Raw genomic sequence first — 27,691 nt, forward strand, 5'->3', positions numbered from 1 at the left:
TCAGAGGACACATGGAGGTTATGGGTCATTGTATGGGTCAGAGCCCTGTGCCTGCTGGACCCAGTTCATTCTGTTCTCCAGCAATTAGAACTCTGTAATTTTTTTAAAAAAATTTTTTATTGGATACTTTATTTATTTACAATACAGATGTCATCCCCTTTCCCCATTTCCCCTCCCTAGAACCCCTATCCCATCCCACCTCCTCCTTTTTGCTTTTATACCATTTTAATTACATGCAAGTATTAAGGTCAGTTCTAAGTTGAAGAACTAGCAATACAATAGATGCAAATAGTCAAGGAACAAGCAAGACAATAAACACAAGTAATCAAAGAACAAGCGAGGCAATAAAATTCCGTGAACACTGTTTCTAAGGGCTTTATCAGGATGACCAAAGTATCTGAGCCAACTTCCCACTCCTAGCCCAAAGTCCTTTTCATAACTGAAGCCTACTTCCTTGTTCTAGCCTAAGATTTAGATTCCTGCCTGAAATTACTTCTTTGTTCTAGCCTAATGTCAGATTCTAGAACCCTGTAATTTTAGGGTACTTTTACAACTACTAACATTGATGTTTAGAAGAGAAAGGTTGTTCACAAGTTATTGAAGATAAATTCTTAAATTGTCTAAGTGACTATCGATAAAATAAAAAGCAATAAAAAATTCTTATGCTATCAAAACCAAAGTATCTGACATTTGCTTTGTGACAGCAATGGGCCTTAAGTTCTAAGTTTCCAATGATCAATGTCATTGTAAGCTATTTTATTACAAATATTATACAGCACTTAGAAATAGAAGCCTTTCACATTTAAAGGACTAAATTCCTAAGAGCAACAAAGCAGGACTTCTATATTATATGTAACAAATACACATGTTCTTAAACTCTAGATTGTATTACTTCTCTGACATTCAACACTAAGGCAAAATGTAAAACCAAATCTCACTGTTTGTTTTCTAAATTAATCCACATAAAATTCTGGACTTTAAATGCTTTATAAATATATCCCTTGCATCTTCTAGAATTTTAATTATTTTATATTTTGCTAATGCCAGAGCTAACAAGAAAACAACAGGCAAAATGTTAAGCCCTGTGCCAGCTTTCTATGGAGCAGTCTGAAGACAAGCTATTGTGTAAAGCAGACACTGAACTACAGGCTTCTGAGATAAGGAAAATGCCTTAGACTCTGTCTAGTAAAGGCAGACAGAATTAGTTCAAATAAGCTTTTTCTATGATACTAGGAATCAAAATCAGAGCCCCATGCCTGCTAGACACATACAGATCTATCACTGAGTTGCAATTCTAGTTCCAAATAAGCTTTGTTTACTTACAAAGAACAGAAGAAAATTAATTGATGTTTTGAGCTAAATGCTCAGTTTTAAATATATGATTTGTTTGTTTGGTTTTTTTGTTTGTTTGTTTTTCTGAGGCCGAGTTTCTCTGCATAGCTTGGATGTCCTGGAACTAGCTCTATAGACCAGGCTGGGCTAGAACTCAGAGATCTGTTAATATATGGTTTTTAAGGTTATGTCACACTATGTTAATTTAAGAGACAATGACAGACTTAGAAATATAGTATTTACATCAGTAAGATTATTTATTAAAGGAAAAAAAACTTAGTAAAGTTAAGTGGGGAGGGAAACAAAACAAAAACTGCCACTGCAGTGGTCTGGTGAGCCATGTCTCCCCCCGGCCTCCCTCTCTGAACACTTGGTCCCTAGTGATGGCACTTTTCAGGAAAGTTATGGTACCTGTGGAGCTTTGTAAGAAGAAGTGCATCACTGGGAGTGGATTTTGAGAATTTATAGTCATGCCCCACTTCCTGTTTGCTCTCTGCTTCCTGCATGTAAATGCAAATGTGATCTCTCAGCTTCCTGCTCTGGCCACCTGCTCCATGACTTCCTGCCATTATAGACTCTCCCTTGGGAACTACATGCCAAATCAATTCTTCTTTCTCAGTTGCCTAGATCATGGTACCTTATCACAGTAATAAAAAGTAACAAACACAACCTATATTCCACTAAATCTCCATTCAAGAATATTAACTAGAACAGTGAGTTGGGTGTGATGGTCACACATTTAATTCCAGAAAGAGAGGCAGTGGCTGGATGCTCTCTGTGTCTCTGAGGCCAGCCTGGTCTGCACGGGTAGTTCCAGGCCAGAGGCCACATAATGTGACACTGTCTCAAAAAACCCAACCCCCAACCCAACCCAACCCAACCCAACCCAACCCAACCCAACCCAACCCAAAGCCCCAGGACCATCACTGTCCCACAGTGTGCACTTACAGACTGGTCAGGTCCATCTCCTCCCAGTACCCTGAAGCCAAACCCTGATTCTTGTTTCCGAAGAAAGACATCCAGATCTTTGGTGTTTGGTGCTAAGGAAAATAAGAATATGTGAATTTAATTTATTTTAAAAACATTGAAATAAAGCCCAGTATTTGATAGAAAAATATTATAGAGCATTCAAAAACTATAATCCCAGAACATCTGATATGTGAAAATACATGTTGAGAGCTTATGGAAATTTCTGTTTCAAAAGCTAAACAAAACTCTGTCAAGGCAGATTAGATGACCATCCCCACTCCAGCCTCTCAGTGTTACACTGCCACTAGCTTCTAATATTGTCCAATCAATATTGCAACATTAACTTCAGAATTAGCCAACTGAAAGTGCAAATGATTTAAGTTAACAAACATTTTAACAGGGTACTTTAAATCCTATGAAAAGAGAGCCCATAAAATGCCTTATTTTTACTCATAAGCAAATAGGTTTGTCTAAGAAAAACTATTTAATATGAGCTATTTACTTAACCTAAATGTGTAAAATGTTAGTATTTTTTTTTTAAAAAAAGAGAGAAATGGGTGTGTATCTCCTAATGATCCCATTTTCTAGGTTGGTAAACTAAGGGCCTGAATAACTCACCTGTTGTCTTCCAATAACTGGTAGAACTAAGATTTAAACCCAGCTTGACTCCCCAGATGCCAGGCCTACCCCCACAATCTTGTCCCTAAGGAGCTCGATGCATTGAGAATATTTATTCATAAAAGCCTATTTTATGTCTAAGATTCTGTCTCTAGGAAAATATTACCTTTATTCATAAGGAAGATGAATTTACTAAGAAGGAAAAAATATAGAAACTGTCAAGAAACTACATAAAAAGCAAGTAAAACATGGTATAGAGTAACTCCCTGGCAATTCTTTGGAAGCAGTATCTTTGGGTGGGTACTTCCTACCAGAACCAGAACTTTAGGGTGGTTGTAGAGGCGGTTGCTAAGTGGTGAATCGCTGCCCAACACGAGTGAGGAACAAGGTTGTCCGTCCAACTACCAGCAGCAACTACATCACACAAAAACCCAGCAGATAAAGCCCTGGAATTAGACGAGTCAGACTCACAAGGTGACTTAGTATGTCCCTTGCTGTGACTCATGGAGAAGTGGAAGAGGTGAAGGAGAGAATCAACTTCATAGAGTTGTTCTCTGACCTTGACACCCACATGTGTCTGTGGTATGTATGTACTCATACACGTCACACATATATACACATACAGTAATAATAAACTAATTTTAAAAAAGAAAAGGAAGAGAATCCTTGAGTCAAACTCATTTGTTTTATAGTGGGCCCAAAGCCACTGCAGAGTTTATACCAGTATTAAGAATATATCAGACAATGAATGGACAGCCTGAAGAAAGAGGTTCTACACATAGTTTAAATTATTGCTTTGCTAGGCTTGTAGCTGGTTTTCTCCCCTCCTTTCTGAATATGGCAGGCAGGCACCAAGATAAAGATGTACAACTACTTACATACACATCAAGCCAGTTACACACACTATTTCCACTTGTGTATTCCTGTTACAATGCAGATAAAGCTCTATTTCCCCGGTAATGTATTTCTTTTATCCACCTTACATCCCAATTGCAGTTCTTACTCCCTTCTCTATTTCTTAGAAACAAGCAAATTTTTAAAACTCAAGCCTAAATAATCCTGAAACTTTACTTTGGAGAAGATTTATCATCAGTAACTAAATTAGTGTAAAGGGATACTTCATAATTGTATACTTTTTCTTCTCTTCCCAGTTGACTCCTTTAAGAAGTCTGCTGTGGCTTTCTCTTACATACCACACTGATCACCCTCCATCCTCCAGGCAGAAACATCTTTATAAGACAAAACTAGCATGATCTTCCCTACAGCCAAGTGTACTCTGAGGTTCTCTTTTATTCACCCAGTTTCAGCTTCCTTTTCTGCCGTCCACGATCTGTTGCGCTCTTCCTCCGGCTTTCCTGCCCACTGCAGCCACACTGCAGATCACAGGCCAAGGAAGCCAGTGTACAGTGGCTCCTCCCTTTGTCTTCTTCATAACATCTCATCCTTGAAGGCTTACATGTGTTTCCTGTATAAAGCACTGTCTGATGCTATGTACCTTCCATGCTGATAAAATGGCTGTTTCCTACTCTGCATCCCAAAGTATCCAGTGTAACTTTCTACCACTGTCCCTGCTAGGTTATATGTACCTGTTCTGATCCCCATCGCCTGGGTTATGAGCCCAGCACACTTCTGCTGCACCACTCTGCTTGTGCTATGTATGTTTATCCGATCATGTATTTGTCTGTTCCATTTGGATTTAATAAAATTTCTACATGCATTATGTAGCAGATGTGCAGCTTGGTTTTCACGTGGGTCCTGAACAACTGGACTGGGGGTTGTCCCAAAAGATGCTGTCTGTCTGTGAGATATGTTCTTCTAGCTGGGCTGCCTTGTCTGACCTCACTGGGAGAGGATGTACCTAGCCCCACAGAGACTTGATGTGCCAGAGTGGAGGGATACCTAGGGGGACCCCTACCTGCTCAGAAGAGAAGGGAGGGGGGATGAGAGAAAGGATTGTGAGAGGGATGTAAAGTGAATAAAAAAAATTTCTAGGTGCAGTTAATTATTTTTCTCTATATTCCAATTTACCTAACATGGTATCTGGTGGACAGCTTGTACTTAATTCATGGTTTTGATAAAAAGGAATGAATATTGAACACATTCAGTAAAGGCTCAGAATCACATTAGAATGGGAATGAAGGAATAATATCTCAATATGTTTGTAAAGGATGGGAGGGTTCCAATTTTAAAATAATGCAAATTGATCTTATTACACACTCCTCTGAAATATTTCACAACTACTTACGTTTATCTTCATACAAAGTCTTAGATTTCAGGTAGACTTCAGAAGGATCCAATTTCGGGGATCCTGATCTGATTATGCTGGGCGGAAAAGGCATAGGCTGGGGAATAGGCTCATTTATAGTCTCCAAACTTCCTGAATTTTCCTTTGTATCTGTTTTCTAAAATGGAAATAAAAGGGCCTTACTTAGTACTTTAAAAATAAGATGGCTGGCTATTTTGCAGAACCATGGTGTAAGTTGTGGGTGTTAACTAAGCAGACTGTATAGGTGGCAAAGTTACAGAAGCCTGGTTGTATGTCCACAGACTCACTTACACAGCAATGTCTGTGTGGTTAAAACATATTTAACTTATTAAGAGTTTATAATGATTCAACTGAAGGGCTCTGGTTTATGTTTAAGCAGTCTTATCCTTTCCTTTCACCACCAAGACACAAAAAGACTTGGAGATGAAGATAATTAAATACAAGATAGCTTCTAAAGAAAGCAAGGGGAAAGTTCCACCTCCCACTCAGCAGTTTTAATTCCCAGTGACAATGTTTAAGATAATATTCCTTTAAAGAAACTGGGTTTGGAGTGTTATGCCTCCTGATGTATGGCAAAACCTCTACTGATCAATGCAAATCCATCTAGGAAAACATCCATTTTGGCCAGTCAGTCAGAAAAGAAAAAACAAAATACAAATATAACTTTCCCAAAGCAGTCAGGCAGTTGTTTCTTTATTTTATTCATCCTCACCATCATTGTCCTCATGATTTATGGTGTGTGAGTGAGTGCACAGAGTGAGGTCAGAGGACTCCTGTCAGGAGGTCAGCTCTCTCCTCCCTGTAGGTTCTTCAATCTAACTCAGGTTGTCAGGCTGCTAGAGCAAGAACTTTAATCACTGAGCCATTTCACTGGCTCCGAAGTGAGTTCTTTAATAACAAATTTAAATACAAACTTCAAAACTAGCCTAAAATGAGCATTTGAGATCAGCTCTGCTCTCCTAGATTTTTGTTGAGAGGAATCGTCACAGGCATATATAATTACTAATGCTGACTAGAATGCAGGGACAAGCGCTGCATCACAGAGAGCCCCTCACTGACCTAGACTCAGTGAGATGGCAGCAAGGTGACAGTCACCTCCCCTTCCCCCACATGCTCTAGGATTCTGTCAGCATCCATAAAGGTCACCAGAGCCTTCCATCATTGTCTTCAGTGTCACCATGCAAGGGAACTTACTATGAAACACAGAACTAAAATGGTTGCTAAGAGGCAGGAGAGGAATGCAGAAAGTACAGTGCAATCTTGACTGACGGGACAGAAAGAACCTCTGCTCATGCTGAACCTAATGGAACAGAGAGACCATAACAAAGCAGACCCTAAATGAACCCCCATTCCAAGTCTCACCCCTGCATGCCCTGATCCAGTCAACAGAAATGTTTGCAGACTTAGTGTGTTGGAAGGAATTAACCTATTTAGTACTCTGTGTTCTTTCCTTTAAAAACCTAAGGCTTTTCATAGAAACCAGCTTTCTATTCCAAATAAGACAATCATCAACTAAGCTGAGGTTTTAAGTATAATTGTCATTATATCCATGTAAGTACCCACACATGTATGTTACGCCTAGGAGAGTTTCTTCCGAAATAATAGTGCTACTTGGCACAGTCATTTTAATGTCCATTTTCTCCATATGGATCTTTAAGTAGGCTTTTCAGTTATTCAAAGGAATAACAAAGAAGACACAGTTTCAGAGCCAATCGTCTTATCACTTGATACAAGAATGTTTAGCTCAGAAGGTAATAATTATTTTGGAAAATTTTGCTTAAATTCAGGATCATTTAAGTCTGGGGATTTACAATCTCGATGAAATTATGGTCAACTAGTGTGTGGTCTCCTTGGGTACCAGCAAGATGTACTGATGGCTTGCTATCTGTCCTAATAGTCAGCTACTTCTTCCCTGGCTTCTCTGTAACAAACTAAAAGGATGTTTACACAGGTTCTTCAACTGCCCAGTTTACGACCTTGAGAGTAGGGCCATTGGTAATCTGGGCCTCTAGTGTTCTTCCAGTAGCCAGCCTTAACCAGTCTAGCACAGCCTTCAAAGGGAGTTTCCTACCAACATCTGGGGTTTCTGATCTAAGTCTAGGGCAATATGCCTCTCTCTGATTTCTCACAGCCATTTTCATAGCAAGAAGCTGCTCTGCAGAAAGGAAGAAGGCAGCTCGTTCAGGGTGTGAGAAAAGCACTGGAGGACCACCATAGTACTCACCATTTTGGCAGTTTTAGTTGGTGAACAAGGACCTAAGATTAAAACAAAACCATAATTTAAAAACAGAAAATGTTCTTAGACCAAACATTAATAATGTCTATGATGAAACTTAAATTCTATCTAGTATCACCTATGTGTCAGGCATGAAACATCTATTATCTTCAACTTCACAATATTCCTGAGGCATAAATGCTAGAACCATTTAATAGTTGAGGTTCCTTAAATCACAGAAATAGTAAGCAGGAGGCAGAAAACTGACATTAACACATCTAATATCAAACAATGGCCCTGTATTATATTTGTTAGAAAACTCTCAAGCACTCAGAAAGATATTTCCTCTAAAGATCTGTTTATGTGTTTGATTATTTATTTTGAGTGTGTGTATTATGTGTGCAGGTGTGAGTGTGTACATGTATGTGTGTGAGTGTGCGTGTCTGTCTGTGCATGTATGTGTGTACTGTAGCTTGCCATCTGCTTTAGCTACTTCTTCCAGTTCCTCTGAAACAAACTAGAAGGATGTTTACAAAGGTTTTCAATTATCCACTTTATGATATGGAAGACAGGATGGTTAGTAATGTGTACACATGGAGGTCAGAAGAGGTTCCTGGATGTCTTCCTCTACTGCTCTTGCCCTGTCCCCTTGAGGCAGAGGCAGGGTCTCTACCTGAACCAGAGGCTCACATTTTCTCAGGTAGGCTGGAGGTCAGTAAGCCCTCATGATCCTTCCTTCTCCATCCCCTTCTGAGCTAGGCTTATAGGCATGCATGGGTTGTCTGGCTTGCCAGTATCTGAACCCCACTGAACCACCTTGTTAGCCCTATCACAAAGATGCGTTCTAAGCTGGCTCTGAGAATATTGTACTATATCACTTGGAAAAACACCAAAAGGGGTCAAAGAAATGAGAATAATGAAAACTTCTCCTAAGATGTAAAGTAATGTTGTATCTCAAATATAAAAACTTAGAGTCAGGGTGATAAGAAAGAAAGCCTAAACACTAGTCATTCAATGGCATGGACTTAAGAAAGCCTACTGAAATACAACTTTGTAGTTAGTCTTTAAAATTAGATTCATAATGTCTAGGAAAAGTTCATGTCAGTTGAAAACCTTGAAAAATTAAAAATTTCACATTTTTTTTCACATAAGCACTGTGAGATTTAAATAACACAGACAGATCATAGAACTTAAGATATGGTTAACACCAGGTTAACACTTCCCTGGTGTTTTACTCATACACAAAAATGTTAGCATTTCAATTCTCTAGTGTAGTACAGAGTTCCCAATGAAACACCACAGGCTAAAAAGTCAATTTCTACTATTGTTATCAACAGAGAGAGTGAAATTAAGAGGATGTATTTTATTTGATATAGCATAGTACCATGACTTTCTCTAGTCATTAAAATTATATATCAAATTTTAAAAAGACTATCATGAGAAAGAAATTATATTCATAATGGACATGAATGAAACCATCAATAATCAACACAGAGCTAAAAAATATACCGCTGCTGAAACACGCAGACGGAGCCACAGGACAATGCACAGGGAAATCTGTCTGACCTGGAAGAGCAGGTGATGCTTGTAATAAGAATCCTCCTGGGGTGTTACTCACCTCCTCTTAAGATAAGCAATGGAACATCTGCACCTACTGGGAACTGCTTTAGGACTTCTACGACTTGGAGATGTGTTAAATTCTGCACATTCTGATGGTAAATTTCTTTGATGATATCCCCTTTTTGAAGGCCTTGACACCACTGGCTATCCAATATCATTTTCACCTTCTGTCCAGTTGGGCTGTCAGCAATTGCAAACCCAAAGCCTTTGGGGCCCTTAATCAGGGGGATAGTCACTAGTTCAGGCTGGGAGCTGCCTGATGATGCCAGGGATGCTCTCTGTTCACTTGAATCTGATGGACCATTGAGACGATCACTGGCCAAGATTTGTCCTGATTTTCCATTCTGATCCAAAACCATTGTTCCCAGTTTAAAGTCCTGAGTATTCATGCATGTCTCTCCCTTTGTTAAAGATTGTCCATTGATGACAGGGGTAGCAGCAACAATGTCCACAACAGGATCTTCACTGTCATCAGGAAGTGGATAACCACGGCATAAAGTAAGGTTGACATACTGGTTGACAGGTACCAGCTGAAACATCTGGACAACATCTGCATGGGTGTGACCAAGGACACAGTTGCCATTGATGTCTACAATAACATCACCTGATAAAATATAATCATGTTAAAATATTAAAACCACCAAACAAGTTAATCTTTTTGTTGAGGGAAAGGGCAAAAACAAACTCTGAAACTACATTTGAATTCCAAAACTCTCTAATTGTTCTTACGTGTTGAAAAGAGATTTGCAATACATATATGTCCAATGTTATGACTGAGCTCTAAAAAGAATATATACAAATATCTGCATCTTTTAAGATTTATTTTTAGGGCCTGGAGAGATGGCTAAGAAGTTAAGAGCACTAGCTGGACTCCAGAAGTCCTCAGTTCAATTCCCAGTACCTACATGGTGACTCACGACCAACTATAAAGTGATCTGATGCCCTTTTCTGGTGTACAGGTGTACATGCAATAGAGCACTCAAAAATTAACTTAAAAAAAAAAAGGTGAGATGCATTCAGGGTGGTCATACCATCTGCAGACACAAAATCCTGAGACTATTGCTGATGCAAGATGTACTTCCACACAGAAGCTTGGTATGGCTGTCTTCTGAGAGGCTCTACCAACACTTGACCAATACAGATGCAGGATGAGACCCCAAGGGAAGAGCTAGGGGAAGGACTTGAAGGAGCTGAAGGGGATTGAAACCCCATAGGAAGAACAATATCAACTAACCAGACCACCCAGAGCTCCCAGAGACTAAACCACCAACCAAAGAGTACACACAGAGGAACCCCTGGCTCCAGTTGCATTTGTACAGAGGATGGCCTTAACTGGCATCAGTGGGAGGAGAGGCCCTTGGTCCTGTGGAGACTTGATGCCCCAGCAAAGGGGAATGCTAGAGGGGTGAGGCAGAAGTGGGTGAATGGGTAGAGGAGCACCCTTGTGGAGCCGTGGGGGAAGGGGAAGAGGGGGACTGGATGGGAGGGGGTTGTGGAGGGGTAACCGGGAAAGGGATATCATTTGAAATGTAAACAAATAAAATGATTAATAAAAAATAAGGCAGTATACTCATATACATAAAATAAATACATTTTAAAACAGATTTGTTTTAATATTCTCATTTACTTGTTCTGAGTGTGTGTCTGTGTCAATGTATATATCACATGTGTGCAGTAGAGACAGAAGACAGGAGAGGGTGTTGGGTTCCCTGAAGCTGGAGTTACATACAATTGTCAGCTACTGGGAAGTGAGCAACCTGGGCTCCCTGAAAGGTCAGCCAAGTGCTTTTAAACACTGAGACATCTCCTAAATGTCAAATTACTAATTATCTTAACATCAAAGTGTAATAATCTCAAAATTCAAGTCTATCATTTAAAAATCCTCCAAGTTTTATTGTAATTGTTAGTGTACTTTCTGAGTCATTTACAAAGTGGCTGTTCAAAACTCAGGAAAGTGTGGGTATTTAGCACACGCGAGAAAATAACTCTACTGGCTACTAGTATAAACATGTTATTTTCAAATGACTCTTAAATTCATTCTAATTTTTTTAAAAAGAAGATTAGAATGACACTAGCTTATCACCTATTTTAGGATTTTTTTCTGTAGATTATTATTATTTTAGTTTGATTTCAAATAGCAAAAGCAGCAGCAAAAACAAAATCAAGACAAGCAATGATTGTATTTTTAAGATACTGGAAGGTGAGATTAATTCTTATAAGATTTAATTTTGTCTTCTTATAATATTATGCTCATTCTATATAATCATCCATAGATTTTTCAACAGTTGGCAATCTTTTTAAGCAGTACCTTGACTTTTGAAATTAGTTATCCAACAACAAAATAAAATAAAATTTCATTATCTCATCTATTTGCTTTTATTTCATGTAATTATTTAAAAGGTTACTGACAAATAAAGATGTTTTAATTTGTTCTTATAGCACTGAGACTTCAAAAATCCAGCGGACATGGTGTTAAAAAAAAATGTTACATAGTTGGGGCTGGAGAGATGGCTCAGCCTTTAAGAGTACTGGCTGCTCTTCCAAAGGACCTGGGTTGAATTCCCAGCATCCACATGGCAGCTCACAGCCATTCCTAACTCCACTCTCAGGAGATCTATTGCCCCTTATCTGGCTTCTTTGCATCTCAAGCACATACATATATACAGGCAAAATATCCATATACATACAAAAATTCTTTTAAAGTACTCTATATCAAACAATCAAATAATCTTCTAAGATGATTATCAAATATCTTTTTTTTTTTTTTTGGTTTTCGAGACAGGGTTTCTCTGCGTAGCCCTGGCTGTCCTGGAACTCACTCTATAGACCAGGCTGGCCTCGAACTCAGAAATCCACCTGCCTCTGCCTCCCTCTGCTGGGATTAAGGGCGTGCGCCACCACTGCCTGGCTCAAATACCATTTCTTATAACCAAAGAATTATCTAAAAATTATACAAAACCAAATGTTAATAAAAATATGTTTTCTCTAACAGTTTCTTATTATAAAAACAGTCAGCCTTCAAACTAGCAATGTATTTAATTTGGGGACAAACTATTTTAATACAGGAACCTGAAGCTTCAATGATATATATTTTCTCTGTCTCTGTTTCTCTCTCATACACACATACACACACACACACACACACATCCCTCTTTGCTCTAATTTTGTTAGTGTATCACCACTCTTCTTCTAGTAATTCTGACAACCATTTTACCTGGTGCAATTTTCCCATCCTGAGCGGCAGGACCATCTTTGAGCACATTTTTTACTTGCAGAAATTCATCAGGCCTATCTCCACCAATAATGGTAAAACCAAAGCCCATTGTGCTTTTTTTCAGTGATGCTCGAACAAGGACACCTTTAAGTTGGGAGGGGTCCCGAGTAAAGTGTGCTCTTTCCACATCTGGGTCAAAATAAGAATCAGATTTAAAAATAAAAATTACACTGAATAAAATGTATACAGTCAATCTTCAATATATTTGTATAACTTAAGTAAAAATAATAACAATAAAAACCATAAAGGAAAGGAGATCTCAGAAACTCTGAAGGTACAGAGCAGTTAGAATTTAAGTTAAACTAAATCTTTGGGGGCAGTGAGGGAAGTCAATAGTATCTTTGTAAGATTTCCTGTCACCCACTTTCTCTCTGCTTCCCTGCCATCTCTGTGCTTTCCCTCATCAGACTGGACTACAGTTGCCTCCCTCCATTCAGCTTTGCTTTTTGTAGTTTCAGTTATTTAGTCAGATGAATTCTGAAGATATTAAATGGAAATAAACTATAAAGTTTACACTATATCCTGCTCTGAGAGGTGTGGTTAAATCTTGTGCTATCTTGGCTCATTTTGTCTGGTACACAAATTGTCCTTTAATCCAGGTGTCTCTCTCTCTATATATGCTGTAGTATATATGCTGTATATACTACCATTTGGCAGCTGCTCAGTAGCCATTTGGTTTTCAGATCAACTCTTGTGGCATCATAGTACCTATGTCCAAGTAATCCTTGTTTTACTTAAAGATAACAACAAGGCACAAGAGTAGTATGATTCTGAAATATCAAACAGAAATTGTAACGAGTTTTCATTAGGTGAAAAGGTTAGGGGCTAGAGAGAGATGGCTCGGTGGTTAAGAGCACTAGGTAGGTGTCTTGCAGAGGACCTGGGTTTAATTGCCAGCACTCACTTGGTGGCTCACAATGTCTGTAACTCCAGGTCTAGAGGACTCAACACCCTCTTCTGACCACTGTGGGCACTGAACATATGTGCTGCACAGACATACATGCGCATAAAATGTAAAACTGTCTTTTTAAAAGGTTAAATTTACCAGAGGTATATATACACAGGAAACAGTTTATGTAAGGTTTAATGCTCTATACAGTTTTAGGCATCTCCTAGTACTCTTGGAACGTACTCTCATCAGATAAAAGGTGACTCTATACTCATTTATCATGATGAAAATTATCACTTATTGATCACCACATAACAATTCCTACTATAAGCACTTTATATCTACTTATATACACATTAAAAAAAGTATTCTCTTCCTGAGATATCTTCAATGTCCTGAGGAAGGTATCTCCAGAGGAGGGTATCACTCTTATTTATAGATGAAAATAATATAATATACAGAGGCATAGAGATTTTAGGAAACTTAACCAAAGTTCCATAGTGAGATTCACACCTGCTCTTTAGCCAGCACATTTAACGACTATTCTAAATGACACTTCTTACTACATAGCATGACCATTATCTACCAGACTATGAATTCCTGGGGATAAAAACTGACTTAATCTCAAACATTTTTAAACATATAGTGACTAGTAAAGCATGAGATGTTTGAGAAATGCTCACAAATATCTTTTAAACTGAATATGTCTGCTAAACTACATGTAAAGTTTAAGGACGGTATCTATGCTTTGAAGAGAAACTAGAAGAAAGAATTATATTTCTCACAGGCAAAAGAAGTGGGTCATACTGTATTTTACAACATAAGCAGAGCTGCTTGGCTACAATGACACATAAAAAGAAAGGAAGGAGACAAGGGAGCTTGTCTATTATTGCCCAATGAAATAGGGCAATAGTCTGGTAGATTTACTTAGCACTGATTACTATTGGTTGTTGGAGAATCTTGAAGATTAAATCTACATATTTGACTTAAGTAGTTAGCTCAGAAGCTATAATGAATTATAGAGCTAATACTGAGCCTGCTTCAAACACAAAGAAACAACTTAGTCTTTAAAATCAAACATTAAATTCATACAATTTCATATTTTTTATTTAGTCATGACAAGCATCTTAGTAGTCTCACAATGCTCACATTATTTTGTAAAAAAGATTATTTGTATCTTTTACAGGGGCAACACATTCTTTGTTGAACTTTAAAGATTTAGCAATATAAGGTTCAAATTCATTTTCATTAACTCAACATAAATATTTCACAGTTTACTAAAATGAACAAATAAGAAGTTCTACCTGTTTTTGGGGAATGAATTTCAGCCTGTCCTATCTGCTTTTTCCTTTTGGCTTCCTCCACTGGATTTTCAAACTGGGTTTTCTGGTTGAGGTGACTGTAAAATAGAGAGAAATGTGCAGTTCAGATTTAGATGAAAGAGTTCTATTTATTTTCCTAAGTAAAACATTGTGCTACTCTACCATGAAGGCTAAGGAGTATGTTTCTTTAGGAATGGAGCACAGAAAGGCTGAGAGAGATAGCAGGAAGACCAGAAGATGACTAGAGGTCAAAGATGCTGAAGCTTATATCAGTACTTCTCCACAAACCCAGTAATGGAACAACAGTTTACGAAACTACAGCAGAAATTTCTTCCTGCGGCAATCACAAGTACGGGCCAGCTAACCTTTTTTAAGGCAATTAACAACAGAAGAATCTGTAACTCTCTTCAAAATAAATCAAACTATCAAGCTACTCTTGAGAATATCAGAATGTAGTCTCTAGAGCATTACCTCAGTACATTACTTTATTCCCTTTCTACAGATTTGCCCACGTAAATTCAGCACCACTGAAGAAAATGACTTTTTTCTAATATTATAGAACAACTCTGGTTTTATACTTTAATTTCTTCACAATTGCATAACAAATCATTTAAATAAATATAACATAAATTTAGCGGGCCTTTGTGACTGAGTACATTCACAACTGACTCTTCGAAAGCTTAGAACTCTGGAGGAAAGCAGAAAAATGAAGAGAGCCTTGGGGCAAGTGATTATCTAAGTCTTCAGTAATCTACACGTTACACAGGGAATGTAGCACTGATATTACGGTAAGCCACTTAAGTGACAGTAACTTAAGAATTGTGTTGTGGCAAAAGAATAAAAACTAAAAATGATGTTTTAAACCATGATGAGGCATAAGTCAGAGGCTACATGATCATATCCTACCATGTAATAGTGCAAAGATATTGTAGCCAAATGATGTTTTCCACTAAAACCTGCTTTAACAAGAAATGAAATTACTGAACACCAACAATTAAACATCAAACCACCAACAATTAAACATCAAATCACAAGAATTTCAGGATATGATTATCTTTATATAGATCAATTATTATACAATCTATATCCATATAAACAGGGAAACAAATAATGCTTCCTCTGCTTCATGTGCTATTAATGGCAAAAATAAGGAAAGGAGAAACATAATAAAACAAGCAACTACTATAGCAAAAGATGCTACCATTCTTTGTCCTTTGGACTTTATGTGTCTAGGATGCGTCACTTGTGTGCTGGTGCCCTCAGAGGTCAGGAGAGAGCACTGGATCTTATGGAGCTGGGTTACAGGTAGCTGTGACCCCACTAGCGTCATCTGGAAGAGCAGTTCATGCTCTCAACTCACGAACCATTGCTCCAGCTCTACTCCAGTACATCTTAACTTTAACAGATGAAAATCTTAGCATTCTTAGGAAAACCCCCTAACGATTAGTACCTAGAAGGAAATAACCCTGTGCAGGGGAGAACTCTGGATGCTTTTTTATATCATTAGCTAGAATGACTCATTTTGCCATACTGGGTTTAGAATAACAAAATAGTGATTTGTATTTCTATCCTTTGTGAAGTGTGCAAGAAGAGAGTAGAAACATGCAAGTGGAAGTTCTTAGATAAAGGAATGTAAGATTTAGTGGAGGGATCCATTGCGTCTACTACATTAGACGATATTAAAAAGCCGCCCTCCATAGAGAACAACCAGTGACGTGCTCTTCGCTTTGTTATTTATGAGTACATATTAAGATGAATAGATTTCTTTGTCTAACCATGGAGTAAGGACACTCTCTAAGCAAAGAACTTCATGAGTATGGGAGGAGAATGTTACAGATTGTCAGTAAAAAGTTGGGAAGGCAGCTAGATAAGCATGACTAAATACCTAATACATAATTTGCAATGTTATCTCCATTACAATTTTGTGTTTAATTCCTAGATTTCAAAAATTCATTTCAACAAATTCATGAAGAATACTAAGATATATCTTTTGATTGTTGCCTAAAGATATTACAATGCCACCGATCTCAGGGACTAACATGGTGGAAGAAGAGAATAGTCTACTCTGAGTTGTTGTCTAACCTTTTAAGCATGCTGTAGCATGCCCTGCGCCCCATTTTTAAAATGAAATATTTCTATAGAAGGCCTGCCATTAAATTTTAGAACAACTTTCTTTTTAAAAAGATCCATTTCAGAATCTCATCTTCTAAAATAAATACTCACAAAAGAAAGAAAGAAAGAAAGAAAGAAAGAAAGAAAGAAAGAAAGAAAGAAAGAAAGAAAGAAAAGAAGGAAGGAAGGAAGGAAGGAAGGAAGGAAGGAAGGAAGGAAGAGAGAAAGAGAGAAAGAAAGAAAAGAAAAAGAAAGATGAAAAACCGCCACCGTAGCTCGTGTTACTACTTCAAGATTCCTGCCAAAAGCAATCATGGTGCCACCTGGTCTGACAGTCTAAGAGAGCCGAAGAATAGCCATTCAAGTAACAGCTCTTTATCTCCACCAGTAAACTCACTGCAGATTACCACAGCTGAAATTCAAAACCCAGTTAATCTGGGACTGAAGCTACACTGTCTGTAGCACAGCTGACTCCACACTAATGTGCATCTTGAGTACAGTCTGTTCTTCTAAAGCTAATGAATTATCCTCCTGTAAATGAGTTCGTTCTGAGAGCGGCTGAGAGCGCCCGTCACTTACTTATACCTCAGCTGGTTTCACACCTCCATGACAACGTGGAGTGGGTCACTTTAGGGTGTGCCTAAAGCTGCTTCAGTGCCTTGCTTAATGGGAACCAGGTCATCCAGCTAGAGACTTTACAACAGACAAATGACTTTCACCTCTTGACCCTGTATTCAAATTCACTTGGAATGGGAAATAATGAGAATCATTGTCTCAGAAATGTTCAGCAGTGTCCCTGGCAGATAATAGTTGATTGAAGCCCAATTTAAACAGGCTAAACTGCAAGAGGAAGAAAAATCCCACACAGCCCTTTCAGTCAGCTTCCAAATCTGCTCTGACTTGAAAAACAACAGCAAAACAAGTTTCTTCCTTTAACTACACATGCCTCAGGGAAAATAAAAATACCAGAAGAGCTGCTGAGTACTTTGCATATCATACTACAATTAGCAATGTATTAAATAACACAATACAAACAAAATTAGTAAAGATTTTCAAAGGAAGCAAAACATTGGAAGTGATGCAGTACATTATATATCCACAGATAACTCTGAGCTCTTTAGGATACACAGTGGCTTTTTTTTGTCTTTTTTTTTTTATTATTGGATGTTTTATTTACATTTCCTATGTTGTCCCCTTACCCCATCCCCCACCCACCCAGGAACCCCCAATCCCCTCACCCCTCCTCCTTCTTCTCTGTGGATGTAACCTCTATCTACCCCCCCCTACTGCCATCTCCCCACCCTCAAAATTCCCACCAACTGGGCACTTCAAGCATCTCAGAGATGCAGTAACAATCTACATATTACTTACAGACCACAATGGGGGTCACAGATACTGACTTTAGGGATAACTACCAGGAAATGGCATTGGTTTATAACTACTAACTACTAGTACTGACAATTAATCATAAAATTAGAAGGTTTTTTTTAACTTCCTATTTTTCCAGGTAATAGTATCATTTTGCTTTTGCGTTGTTGTTAATATCAGCTCTTATTCTTGTACCCTAATTACCTACTGAGATACACTTGACTGATAAAGAAGCCATTGAACTTTAGCTGTGTTCTCTGAAAAACCTGCCCTCAGCTTTCCAACTCTCAAGAATTAGTTAAATAAGGCTGATTTTTTTTTCCCCTAACAAAATCTCAATTGTTTGATTTTACCAATAAAGACTCAGGACCCAGATGCTGGGGTGAAGGCCTGCTAGCTCAGAGAGGCAGAGAAAGCACCCAGCTTACCTTCTTCCTCAGCACACGCCCCTTAATGAATCTCCTCTCTCACATGGTCTCAGAAAACATCCTTCAAATGGAATGTCCCTCCCTTCCACTTCCTGTCTGTCCATCCTCCTAAATCCCTATACTCTCTATGGTTTTTTTTTTATCTTAATAATACTATGTTCACTTCCTCTCAACTGGTTGCTTGCTCAGCTTTTTGACCTATGGTTGACTTTATCTAGTCCTGTTTACAATATTCAAGCTGAAAGTTCTTGGATTAAATCTTTTCCCTTCTCTGCTTCCCTTTGAGATGGGTCTTTCTACATTCTTAGGCTCATCTTGAAACTCTGACTCAATCTCCTTCTTCACCTCTGGAGTACTGGGAGGACAGGCATGTGCTACCACTCTGGCTTCTCATGTTCTGTATTGAGAAACACAGAGACAACTTCTGGAAAGCTAAAAGTCAGTGCAAAAAAAATGTTCCTTCCTCTAGTTAAAATAGCCAGCAAATCAGGTCACAGAAACATAAAGTGCCATATTTAGAATTCACTAGAGCTGTATAGAAAAGGAAAATACTGGGAAACTATTAACTCAAATAACAAACTTACTCAACATAGTATGTCCCATACTGAGGGTCCTCTATTTTCTCCCAGCCATACGGAAGCTCTGTAAATAAAGAAAAAAGTAATCAGTGGTGAATGTACCTTATTAAACTAATATTTGAGAGTTAGAAAGCTGAGGGCTCATTTTTTCAGAGAACAAAACACAGTATGAGTAGCTTCTTTATTTGCCAGGTGTATCTTAGAAGGTAATTAGGATATAGAACAAAAGGTGACCTTAGCTGGGTGTGGTTGTGCATGCCTTTAATTCCAGCATGCAGGAGGCAGAGGCAGGTGGATTGCTGTAAGTTTGAGGCCAGCCTGGTCTAAATAGAGTTTTAGGCCAGCTGGGGCTCCGTAGAGGAAGCCTGTCTGAAAAAACCCAATAAATAAAACATACAAAGAACAAAAAGTCAACCAACAGAAAACTAACATTAAACTAAAAAGCGTTTATCTTAATAGAAGACATAAAACCAATAGTTATTAGAAGGCTGGAGCGATGGCTTGAGGGTTAAATATATTGTTTTCGTAGAAGACCTGAGTTCCATTATCAGCATGCACATCAAGGTCACCACTGCCTGCAACTCCAGTCCCAGAGAATCTAATGCCTCTGGTCCCCTTGGGCACTTGCACTCATGTGCACATACCTATACATAGATATACATACAAATATAGAGTAAAGTAAAAACACAAGTTATAATAAACCACTGGTTATATTTCTCTTAAGATGCTTGATAAAGCTGGTATGACACTCACGTAATCCTTTAAATCCAATCCAAGCAGCACCAATTGTTACATTTTTTACTTTTTTTTCTTTGGTTTTTCGAGACAGGGTTTCTCTGTGTAGCCCTGTCTGTCCTGGAACTTACTCTGTAGACCAGGCTGACCTCGAACTCAGAAATCCGCCTGCCTCTGCCTCCCTCTGCTGGGATTAAAGGCGTGCACCACCACTGCCCGGTACATTTTTTTACTTTTATACATCATTATTTATTATGTCCTGACCTACTTCTCAAAGAACCCAGCCTTGGACTTTTGCCATTTCAAGTGCACAGCCCAGGTCTCTTTAAAGCCAAAGGAAGGATCTGCTTTTCCTAATGTTAACGTCAGCTGAGCATCTGAGAGAACTAACTTAGTTACCAGTGCACTGTGTAATCTGTGTGATCTGCTTTGTAACAATTATCTTACACAGCATTAGGATGTATTATTAATTTCAAGTGGTTAGTTAATAAAATATGAGAAAAACTAGAGTCACATTCAAATTTCTAATAGTTGGAAAAAAAAAAAAACATGGCCTCTTCAACATAAACTGTCTGAGCCAAAAATAATCCCCTTCTTTCCCACTCTGCATTCTGTGAATGTCCAGGTTCTTAAAGAATCATTGTAATAGGCACGTACGAATTAAACTGCCAGGGACGATCCTAGTTAGAGGTTGTAGTGTTGCCAATTATATATAGGAACTGAGTAAGAAACTTGTTTTTCATTTTTTGATTCAGAATCTCATTATATAACCAAGCTGGCCTTGAACTCCAGAGATCCACCTGCTTCTGCCTCCTGAGTGCTGGGATTATAGGCATGTGACACCAAGCTCAGATGAGTTGGAATTAAAAAACATAAACCAAACAATAACAAAAACCTATAGTTGTTGTACATTATGAATTATGATATCCTGTCCCTTTATTTACTTTAAAGAATTTTGTTATGTTTATAGGTGCTTGCCTACATGTGTGCTTGTGAAGGCCAGAAGACAGTGTCAGAATCCCAGGTAGTTGAGTTACTGATAGTTATGAGTGCTAGCAACTGAATTTAGGTCCTCTGCAAGAACAGCCAATGCTTTTAAACCACTAAACCATCTTTCTAGCCCTTTGTCTCTTTATTTTCAATTCTTTTTTGGAGTGCATATGCTATAAACAAAACACACTGGACAGAAAACAGGCTTAGCATACATGAAAAGATTTTATGCCACTGACTCAGTTATGAAATGTCAACTTTATAAACAAGAATTCCACAGATAAATTGACAAATTATAAACTATTTTTACTGTAACAAAAATTTATTCTGCATTCAGAATAAAGAGAACAGGTTATCAGCCTCTTGAAAAACTCTTGAATTACCTCATCTCTCTTCTCTAGCATATGTACAATTTTTGAATTTTAAAAAATATTTTGAGAATTTTATACATACACAGAATGTATTCTGATCATGTTCCCCCTCCTGGCTTCCCTAACTCCTCCCAGATCTGCACTCATAACTTCAACCTCTTTTTTTTTTTTTTATTCCATACATAATTGGTTAGGGATTTCTGAGTTTGCTGAGTTTTTATGTTCTCCTTTGAAGAACATAGTTGAATGTTGAGGTGGAAACTAGAAACAATAAAAACTAGAGTATGGTGGTTAGTCCTGCCAGCCTGAGGAGACCTGGAGCCAGCTAAGAAGCATGCTTCTGGGTAGGTCAGTGAGGGCAACTCCAGGATGTACAAAGGGAAGAAGAGTTCCCCCTCATCCTCTCCAGTGGGTGGTAGTCTCCCATGATACAAAGAGATCCAAGGGAGAAAATTCAGCACTGCTTACCAGCCTTCTCTTCTGACTGGTGAGTGTATCTATGTCCACTACTGTTGTCCTCCTTTATTAACATGAGAGCTTAGCTTGGCCTTTCATAGACTGAGGACTAATGGCTCTCTATGACTCTTCTAGCCTTCCTGTACCACACAGGAACAGCTGAGACACCAGGCCTTGTGGATTACAAGTAGCTGCAAGATCTGCAGCCTAACTAGCTTATAGACAGTAACTGCTGGACTACCTGGCTCCTTGAGTTATAGCCCATCTGAGCAAATATCCGTTAAATGTATATTGATTCTGTTTCTCCAACTAAAACCCCAACTAAAAAATGATTGAAGTAGTTGAAATATGTGGAAACTTTGGAAAAAATATGAAGTGAGATATATTGCAGTTCACTTTGATCTGGTGTAGCTATAAAGCAAAGAGCAACCAGTTTAGTAGTTGTAAGGTTTCATCACCAAGTAACCATTAAATAGGTAGGATATTTTTGGATTATATTGTAAGAATACACAGTATCACCAAAGTGTAACATTATCAAGGAAATTTTTTCTCTTCATTAGAAATTGTCTTGAGATAGCATGGAAACCAAGCCCTGCTGAGTAGAGATTGCTTCTACAACTGTGGCCAGACTTATGTTCTGTCTTTGGAGTGGGCTGGAGAAATGAAGAAAAAGCAAACACTCTTTATAAAGGATGCATTAATACTTAAAAAGCATAAAAGAGTAACATAAGTATATTGTAGCATGAACTTGGAAATTGTCTATTTTAGCACTTGAAGAGTTAGCAGCTAACAGATTAAATGTAGTCTTCCTTAGGAGAGCAAATGTGGCAATCTGTCTTCTGAGTTACTTTTCATAATTTTAAGTCATTACTACTGGCAGCATTAACAGTCTAGTGAAGGGGGTAATAGATTAAGATGGCTAGTCATTTTATACATTTTCTAGTGGATCATTTCACCTATTTCCTTTCTTTTTTCTTTCTCCTTCCTTTCTGTTATTCTTACTATCTCCCTTTTATTAAAAAAAATATTAAGAACACAATGTGGTTCTTGATTAGACAGAAAAATAGAAGAGAAATGACAAACTGAAGATAGGGTTTGGAGGGTGACACAAGGAATACTATCAACTCCGAGAATAGTATTAGAAAAGTCTTTTAAATGCAGAAATGTTTGAATGGTCCTAAAAGACAAATTAGAGAAAATGAAGTCATTCCAGACAGATCAAAGAGTACTGAAGTATTATGAATGCCTTGCCAGCTATATTGCTGGAGACAACACCTACATAATTCATTGAGATGTAGAACTGGTGCCTGGAGCCTTCACCCCTCAGTACCAGAGTCTCTGGCACAGGAAGGTCTATGCTTGCTATCAAAGGAGAGACACAAACACCAAACCAGCTACAAACCCAGAGTAAAACCAAATTGTTGCAGGATCACACTGTGAACTCCAAGATTGTGTTATTTATTGAAAAAACCTGTTTCTAGTTGTAGTGTGGCTCAGCCCTAAGCATACGCCTTTACTCCTTTTGGCTGGAATACAGACACACCCTTAGTATGGACCTTTAATCCCAAACAATGAAGATAAAGTTAATTTGTAGAAGGAAGTGCCCATATTTGAAAGTGATGTCTAATTGAGAGGCAGGCAAAATGAGAAAGAATCAAAGAAAGATTTGACCAAGCAGGCTATGTCTGACTCTCACAGGAAGAGAGAGGAAAGGGACGCTACTTAAGAAAGCAGTGAGAGGGAGGGAGAAGAAAGAGGCAGTTTTTTTTTAACTGGGAGAGTTTTACAGAGATAAGGGAACAAGCTAGACACAGGTGAAGATAGAACGAGCCAGAGAATTAGGAGTTGGAAGATGAGAACAGATTCTTAGAGTTAGAGGCCATGTAGAGCAATTCAGTCAGAAGTCGAAAAAGCCAGTTTGAATCAGTTAGCATGGAGAGCAATTTTGAGCCAAAACAGCTAAGTTGACTAGCCAACAAGAATTTAGAATGAGCTAGAAAGGGTGAGCTTATTCAGCAAAAGCTGAAAACATTCTAGGCCTAGATTAGATTGTAGGTCAGACGCTTCCAGGACTAGGCCTAGGTTAGCAGATATAGGCAGTAAGCCTTGAAGATGACATTACAACAAGAGAAAAAAAGGTACATTTATACCAAATACTACTGATATAAAGAAAAGTGAGATGAGGAGGAGGAGGAGGAGGAGGAGGAGGAGGAGGAGGAGGAGGAAGAAGAGGAGGAAGAGAAGGAAAAAGTAATGATAAAATGACTCCTAAGGATATTCTGCTATGCTCATAGATTGTCTTATTCAGACATCATCAGAGAAGCTTCTCCCTGCAGCACATGGGATCACACACAGAGACCCACAGCCAGACACTGCACAGAAAGTGAGAGACCTTGGAATACTCAGCCCTAAGTAGGCATCAAATCCCTCCACTCAGAGCTCAGGGAACCCTGCAGAAGAGAAGGCAAGAGTGTAAGAGCCAGAGGGGATGAAGGACATCAAGAAAACAAGGCCCTTTAAACGAACGTGAGCAAAGGTTCTATGAACTCAGAGACTGAAGTAGCAGGTCTATACTAGGTTCTCTGTGCTTATAGTATGGCTTCCAGGTTAGTGTTTTTTTTTTTTTAGATTTTATTTATTTAATGTACATAGGTGTCTTCAGATACACCAGAATCTGTTACAGATGGCTGTGAGCCACCATGTGGTTGCTGGGAATTGAACTCAGGACCTCTAGGAAGAGCAGTCAGTGCTCGTAACTACTGAGCCATCTCTCTAGCTCCAGGTTAGTGTTTTTATGGGATTCCTAAGTGTACAAACAAGTGGGCCTCTGATTCTTGTGCCTTCTCTTGGATTCTTTTCCCCTCTGTTGGTCTGTTTTGTCCAACTTCAATGGAATAGTTTTCTTATCTTACCGTAATTTTTATATATATATATATATATGTATGTATGTATATATGAATGAATGTAAACCTGGCTGCTAGGGTAAAGTTTAACAACTGAACTGTTGTTATACTTGCTGGGAGAGGGAAAACTGATTATCTACACTGTGACACTGAGTATATCATTCCAGGGCAGGCCTCGGTCAGTAGTAGTTAAACAACATATAATGGACTGGAGTTTGCTTGTTTTTTGGTTTTTTTATTATTTTATTATTTTATTTTATATTTTATATTTTATTTTTTGAGAAAGAACGTATAGTTGTGTGGATAGAAAGGAGAAAAGGTTATAGAACTTGGGGGAAGGGAAGAATATGATCAAAATATTTTACACTTAATGTTTTAAACAATAATAAAGATATACTCATGCTTAAAACATTATCCACATGTAAAAAGGAGAATAAACACAGATATATCCTTTTTTTTTCAGTAATCTTTTTTTACAGTCCAGTCATTATTCTCCCTCCCCCTTCCCCCGTCCTGCCCTCTGACATTTTCTCATCCCATTCCTCATCCTCCCACTCCTGTCTCCAAAAGGATGCCCCCCTCCCCCCCCCCCCCCCCCACACACACACACACTCCTGCCAGGCCTCCCTACTGCTTGGGGCCTCAAGTCTCAGGTTAGGTGCATCTTCTCTCACTGAAGCCAGACCTGCTAGTGTATGCTTTCCTGGTTGGTGGCTCAGTATCTGAGAGATCTTGGGGGTCCAGGTTAGTAGAGACTTCTGGTCTTCCTATGGGGTCTCCTTCCTCCTCAACTTCTTCCAGCCTTTCCCTAATTCAACCACAGAGGTTCCAACTTCAGTCCAATGGTTGGGTGTAAGTATCTTATTTTTTTAAGACAAGGTTTCTCACTGAACATGAAGCTCACCATTTTTAGTAGGCTGGCCAGCCAGGGAGCACCAGGAATCCACTTATCTTTGACTTACAAGACTGGGTAACAGGGACGTATAGCTATGCCTGGCTTTTATATGGATGTTAGAAACTCAAACTCAGCAAAAATTCCTACCCACTGAGCCATCACTCCAGTCCTGTGATTATTTTCATGATAATAAGAGTGATTAAGAAGGACTGTGACATGATTAAATCTATATTTGTAAAAGATTATGGGCCATCAGAAACAGGGAAAGAAACGGATAAAATAGAGTGATATAAAAGTGGACACATAACTAATAGACTAGGCAATGAATTACGAAGGCTGGAACTAAGGTGTTGTAGTAGGAATGATGGGAATGGGCATGTAACAGAGATAAGGAAGTGATAGAATCTGACTACTATGGAGACTGAGGGAAGGAAAGAGTAGGACAGGAGGCCTACACGTTCCTCAGTTTCTACTTCTTGTGGCATAAAAATGATAGATGTATAATTACTTGTTTTGATGCTGTGACAAAATACCTAACAAGAATGACTTATGGAAGGAAGGATTGACTTTGTCTCACAATCTGAGGATACAGTCCATCTTGGGTGGGGAAGGCACGGCAGCAGGAATGTGCAGCAGCTGGAAGAATTGCTTCCACACTGAGGAACTGGAGGTCAGCTCACTTTCTCCTTTTTACTCAGTCTGGGATTTCTAATCAATCGACTATGCCACTCATTCTGGGCAATCACCCCTTTCCTTTCTGGAAACATCCTCACTGAAGCCCTCATGTCAAATCCACCCAGGCTGGACACAAACATTACCTACTATAGCACATTATCAAGTACTTACTAGTAACTAATATGAGGACATGATTGTAAGAATTAAAAACTATAAAAAGATTTATAGGAATTTAAGAGACAGAAGAAGCATTTAAAAATGTCTTAATACCATGTCTAGTACAAGTAGACATTAAAGAAATAAATTTTTAAAAGCTGCAATGCAAGTAACTTGGTTCTTAACTGTTTTTTTAAAAAAAAGGAAACATGAGAAAAAAGTTGAGAACAACTAGTTTTGAAAACACCTTGACAGACACATCTAAGAAGCTTCTGGTCCTATGAACCTAGATTCAACAGATAAATATAGGAAGATAACCACTGGCAGACAACCATGGGAACAGCATGGCAATGGATAAGATTACTTAAACTGTGAATAGAGAAAGTTGAAAAATAGACAGAAGCTTAGGAACACTGACATGTTAGGAAGTAGAAGGCTAAAGTATGATCTTTGGAAGGAGTCGAAGTGGACAGAAGCCACAACCAACACTAATAAAGTTGTGTAGAGTTGTGAGAAGAGCTACCAACACTCTAATGCATTAGGCAATCATCTTATTGATAAATTTAAGAAAAGCAGTTCTAGACCCAGCATGGTGGTGCATGTCATTTATCAAAGCACTCAGGAGGCAGAGGCAGATGAAGCCAGCATGGTCCACACAGAGAGTTCCAGGCCAGTCAGGGGTATATACTGAGAACTTGGCTCAAAATAGAAGAAAAAAAAAAAAAAAGGAAAGCAGATTGCTGAAAAGGGGGGAATACGTAGGCACTAAATACCAGACTATTACTATCACTAATTTTCTTCTTTCTTTCTTTCTTTCTTTCTTTCTTTCTTTCTTTCTTTCTTTCTTTCTTTCTTCCTTCCTTCCTTCCTTCCTTCCTTCCTTCCTTCCTTCCTTCCTTCCTTCTTTCTTTTCTTTTCTTTTCTTTTCTTTTCTTTTCTTTTCTTTTCTTTTCTTTTCTTTTCTTTGAGACAGGGTCCCTCTTTGTATCCCTGGCTGTCCTAGAACTCTAGAACTCACTCTGTAAACAAGGCTGGCTTTGAACTCAGAGATCTAATGGTTTTTGCCTCCCTGGTGCTGCCCACTGCTTGCTCAGCATCAATTACTATAGTTTTAAAATAGAGGTAGAGACCTTAAAAAAAGATGCCCTTAAAAAAAAAAACTTGTGAAAAATATAGTGTAAGAAATGTGTAAAGGATGTAGGGTCAAGACCAAGAAGTATCTTTATTTGGGGACAGGAGATACCTGAGTAACCTACCTATCCTCTTCTGTGTGAGAAATGGATGCATCTTCCCAACTGACTCAAAGAAGTAAATCTATTCTTGGCATACCAAGAAGATGGGTGACTCTAATGCCCATGAATTTATCCTTTTTCTTTTCTTTTTTCAAAGTGAGATTTTTCTTATTTAACTATATGAATTACAACCATGTTGTCATAGTGTAGGTCTATTCATCTGCTAATTTTCTATTAACATTCTCTAAGCTCCAAAATGAATTCAACACTCAATATGTATAAGATGC

The 27,691-nt window shown here is 38.4% G+C and overlaps 1 protein-coding gene across 3 annotated transcripts in view; it reads right to left on the reverse strand.

Annotated features, from left to right (window-relative positions):
* The window catches only part of Magi3 (membrane associated guanylate kinase, WW and PDZ domain containing 3), a 226,531-nt gene that overhangs the window by 32,483 nt on the left and 166,357 nt on the right, over window positions 1-27,691 (reverse strand). For all 3 annotated transcript variants that reach the window (XM_028755657.1, XM_028755659.1, XM_028755658.1), the window contains exons 7-13: window positions 18,998-19,055; window positions 14,488-14,582; window positions 12,235-12,423; window positions 9,019-9,624; window positions 7,410-7,441; window positions 5,165-5,321; window positions 2,281-2,372 (exon numbers count right to left, since the gene is read on the reverse strand). In XM_028755657.1, the coding sequence (XP_028611490.1) occupies window positions 2,281-2,372; window positions 5,165-5,321; window positions 7,410-7,441; window positions 9,019-9,624; window positions 12,235-12,423; window positions 14,488-14,582; window positions 18,998-19,055 (1,229 nt within the window). The remainder of the gene's footprint in view (window positions 1-2,280; window positions 2,373-5,164; window positions 5,322-7,409; window positions 7,442-9,018; window positions 9,625-12,234; window positions 12,424-14,487; window positions 14,583-18,997; window positions 19,056-27,691) is intronic.

Source organism: Grammomys surdaster, unplaced genomic scaffold (genome assembly GCF_004785775.1).
Source record: "Grammomys surdaster isolate TR1022 unplaced genomic scaffold, NIH_TR_1.0 126071, whole genome shotgun sequence".
NCBI classification, from domain to species: Eukaryota; Metazoa; Chordata; class Mammalia; order Rodentia; family Muridae; genus Grammomys; species Grammomys surdaster.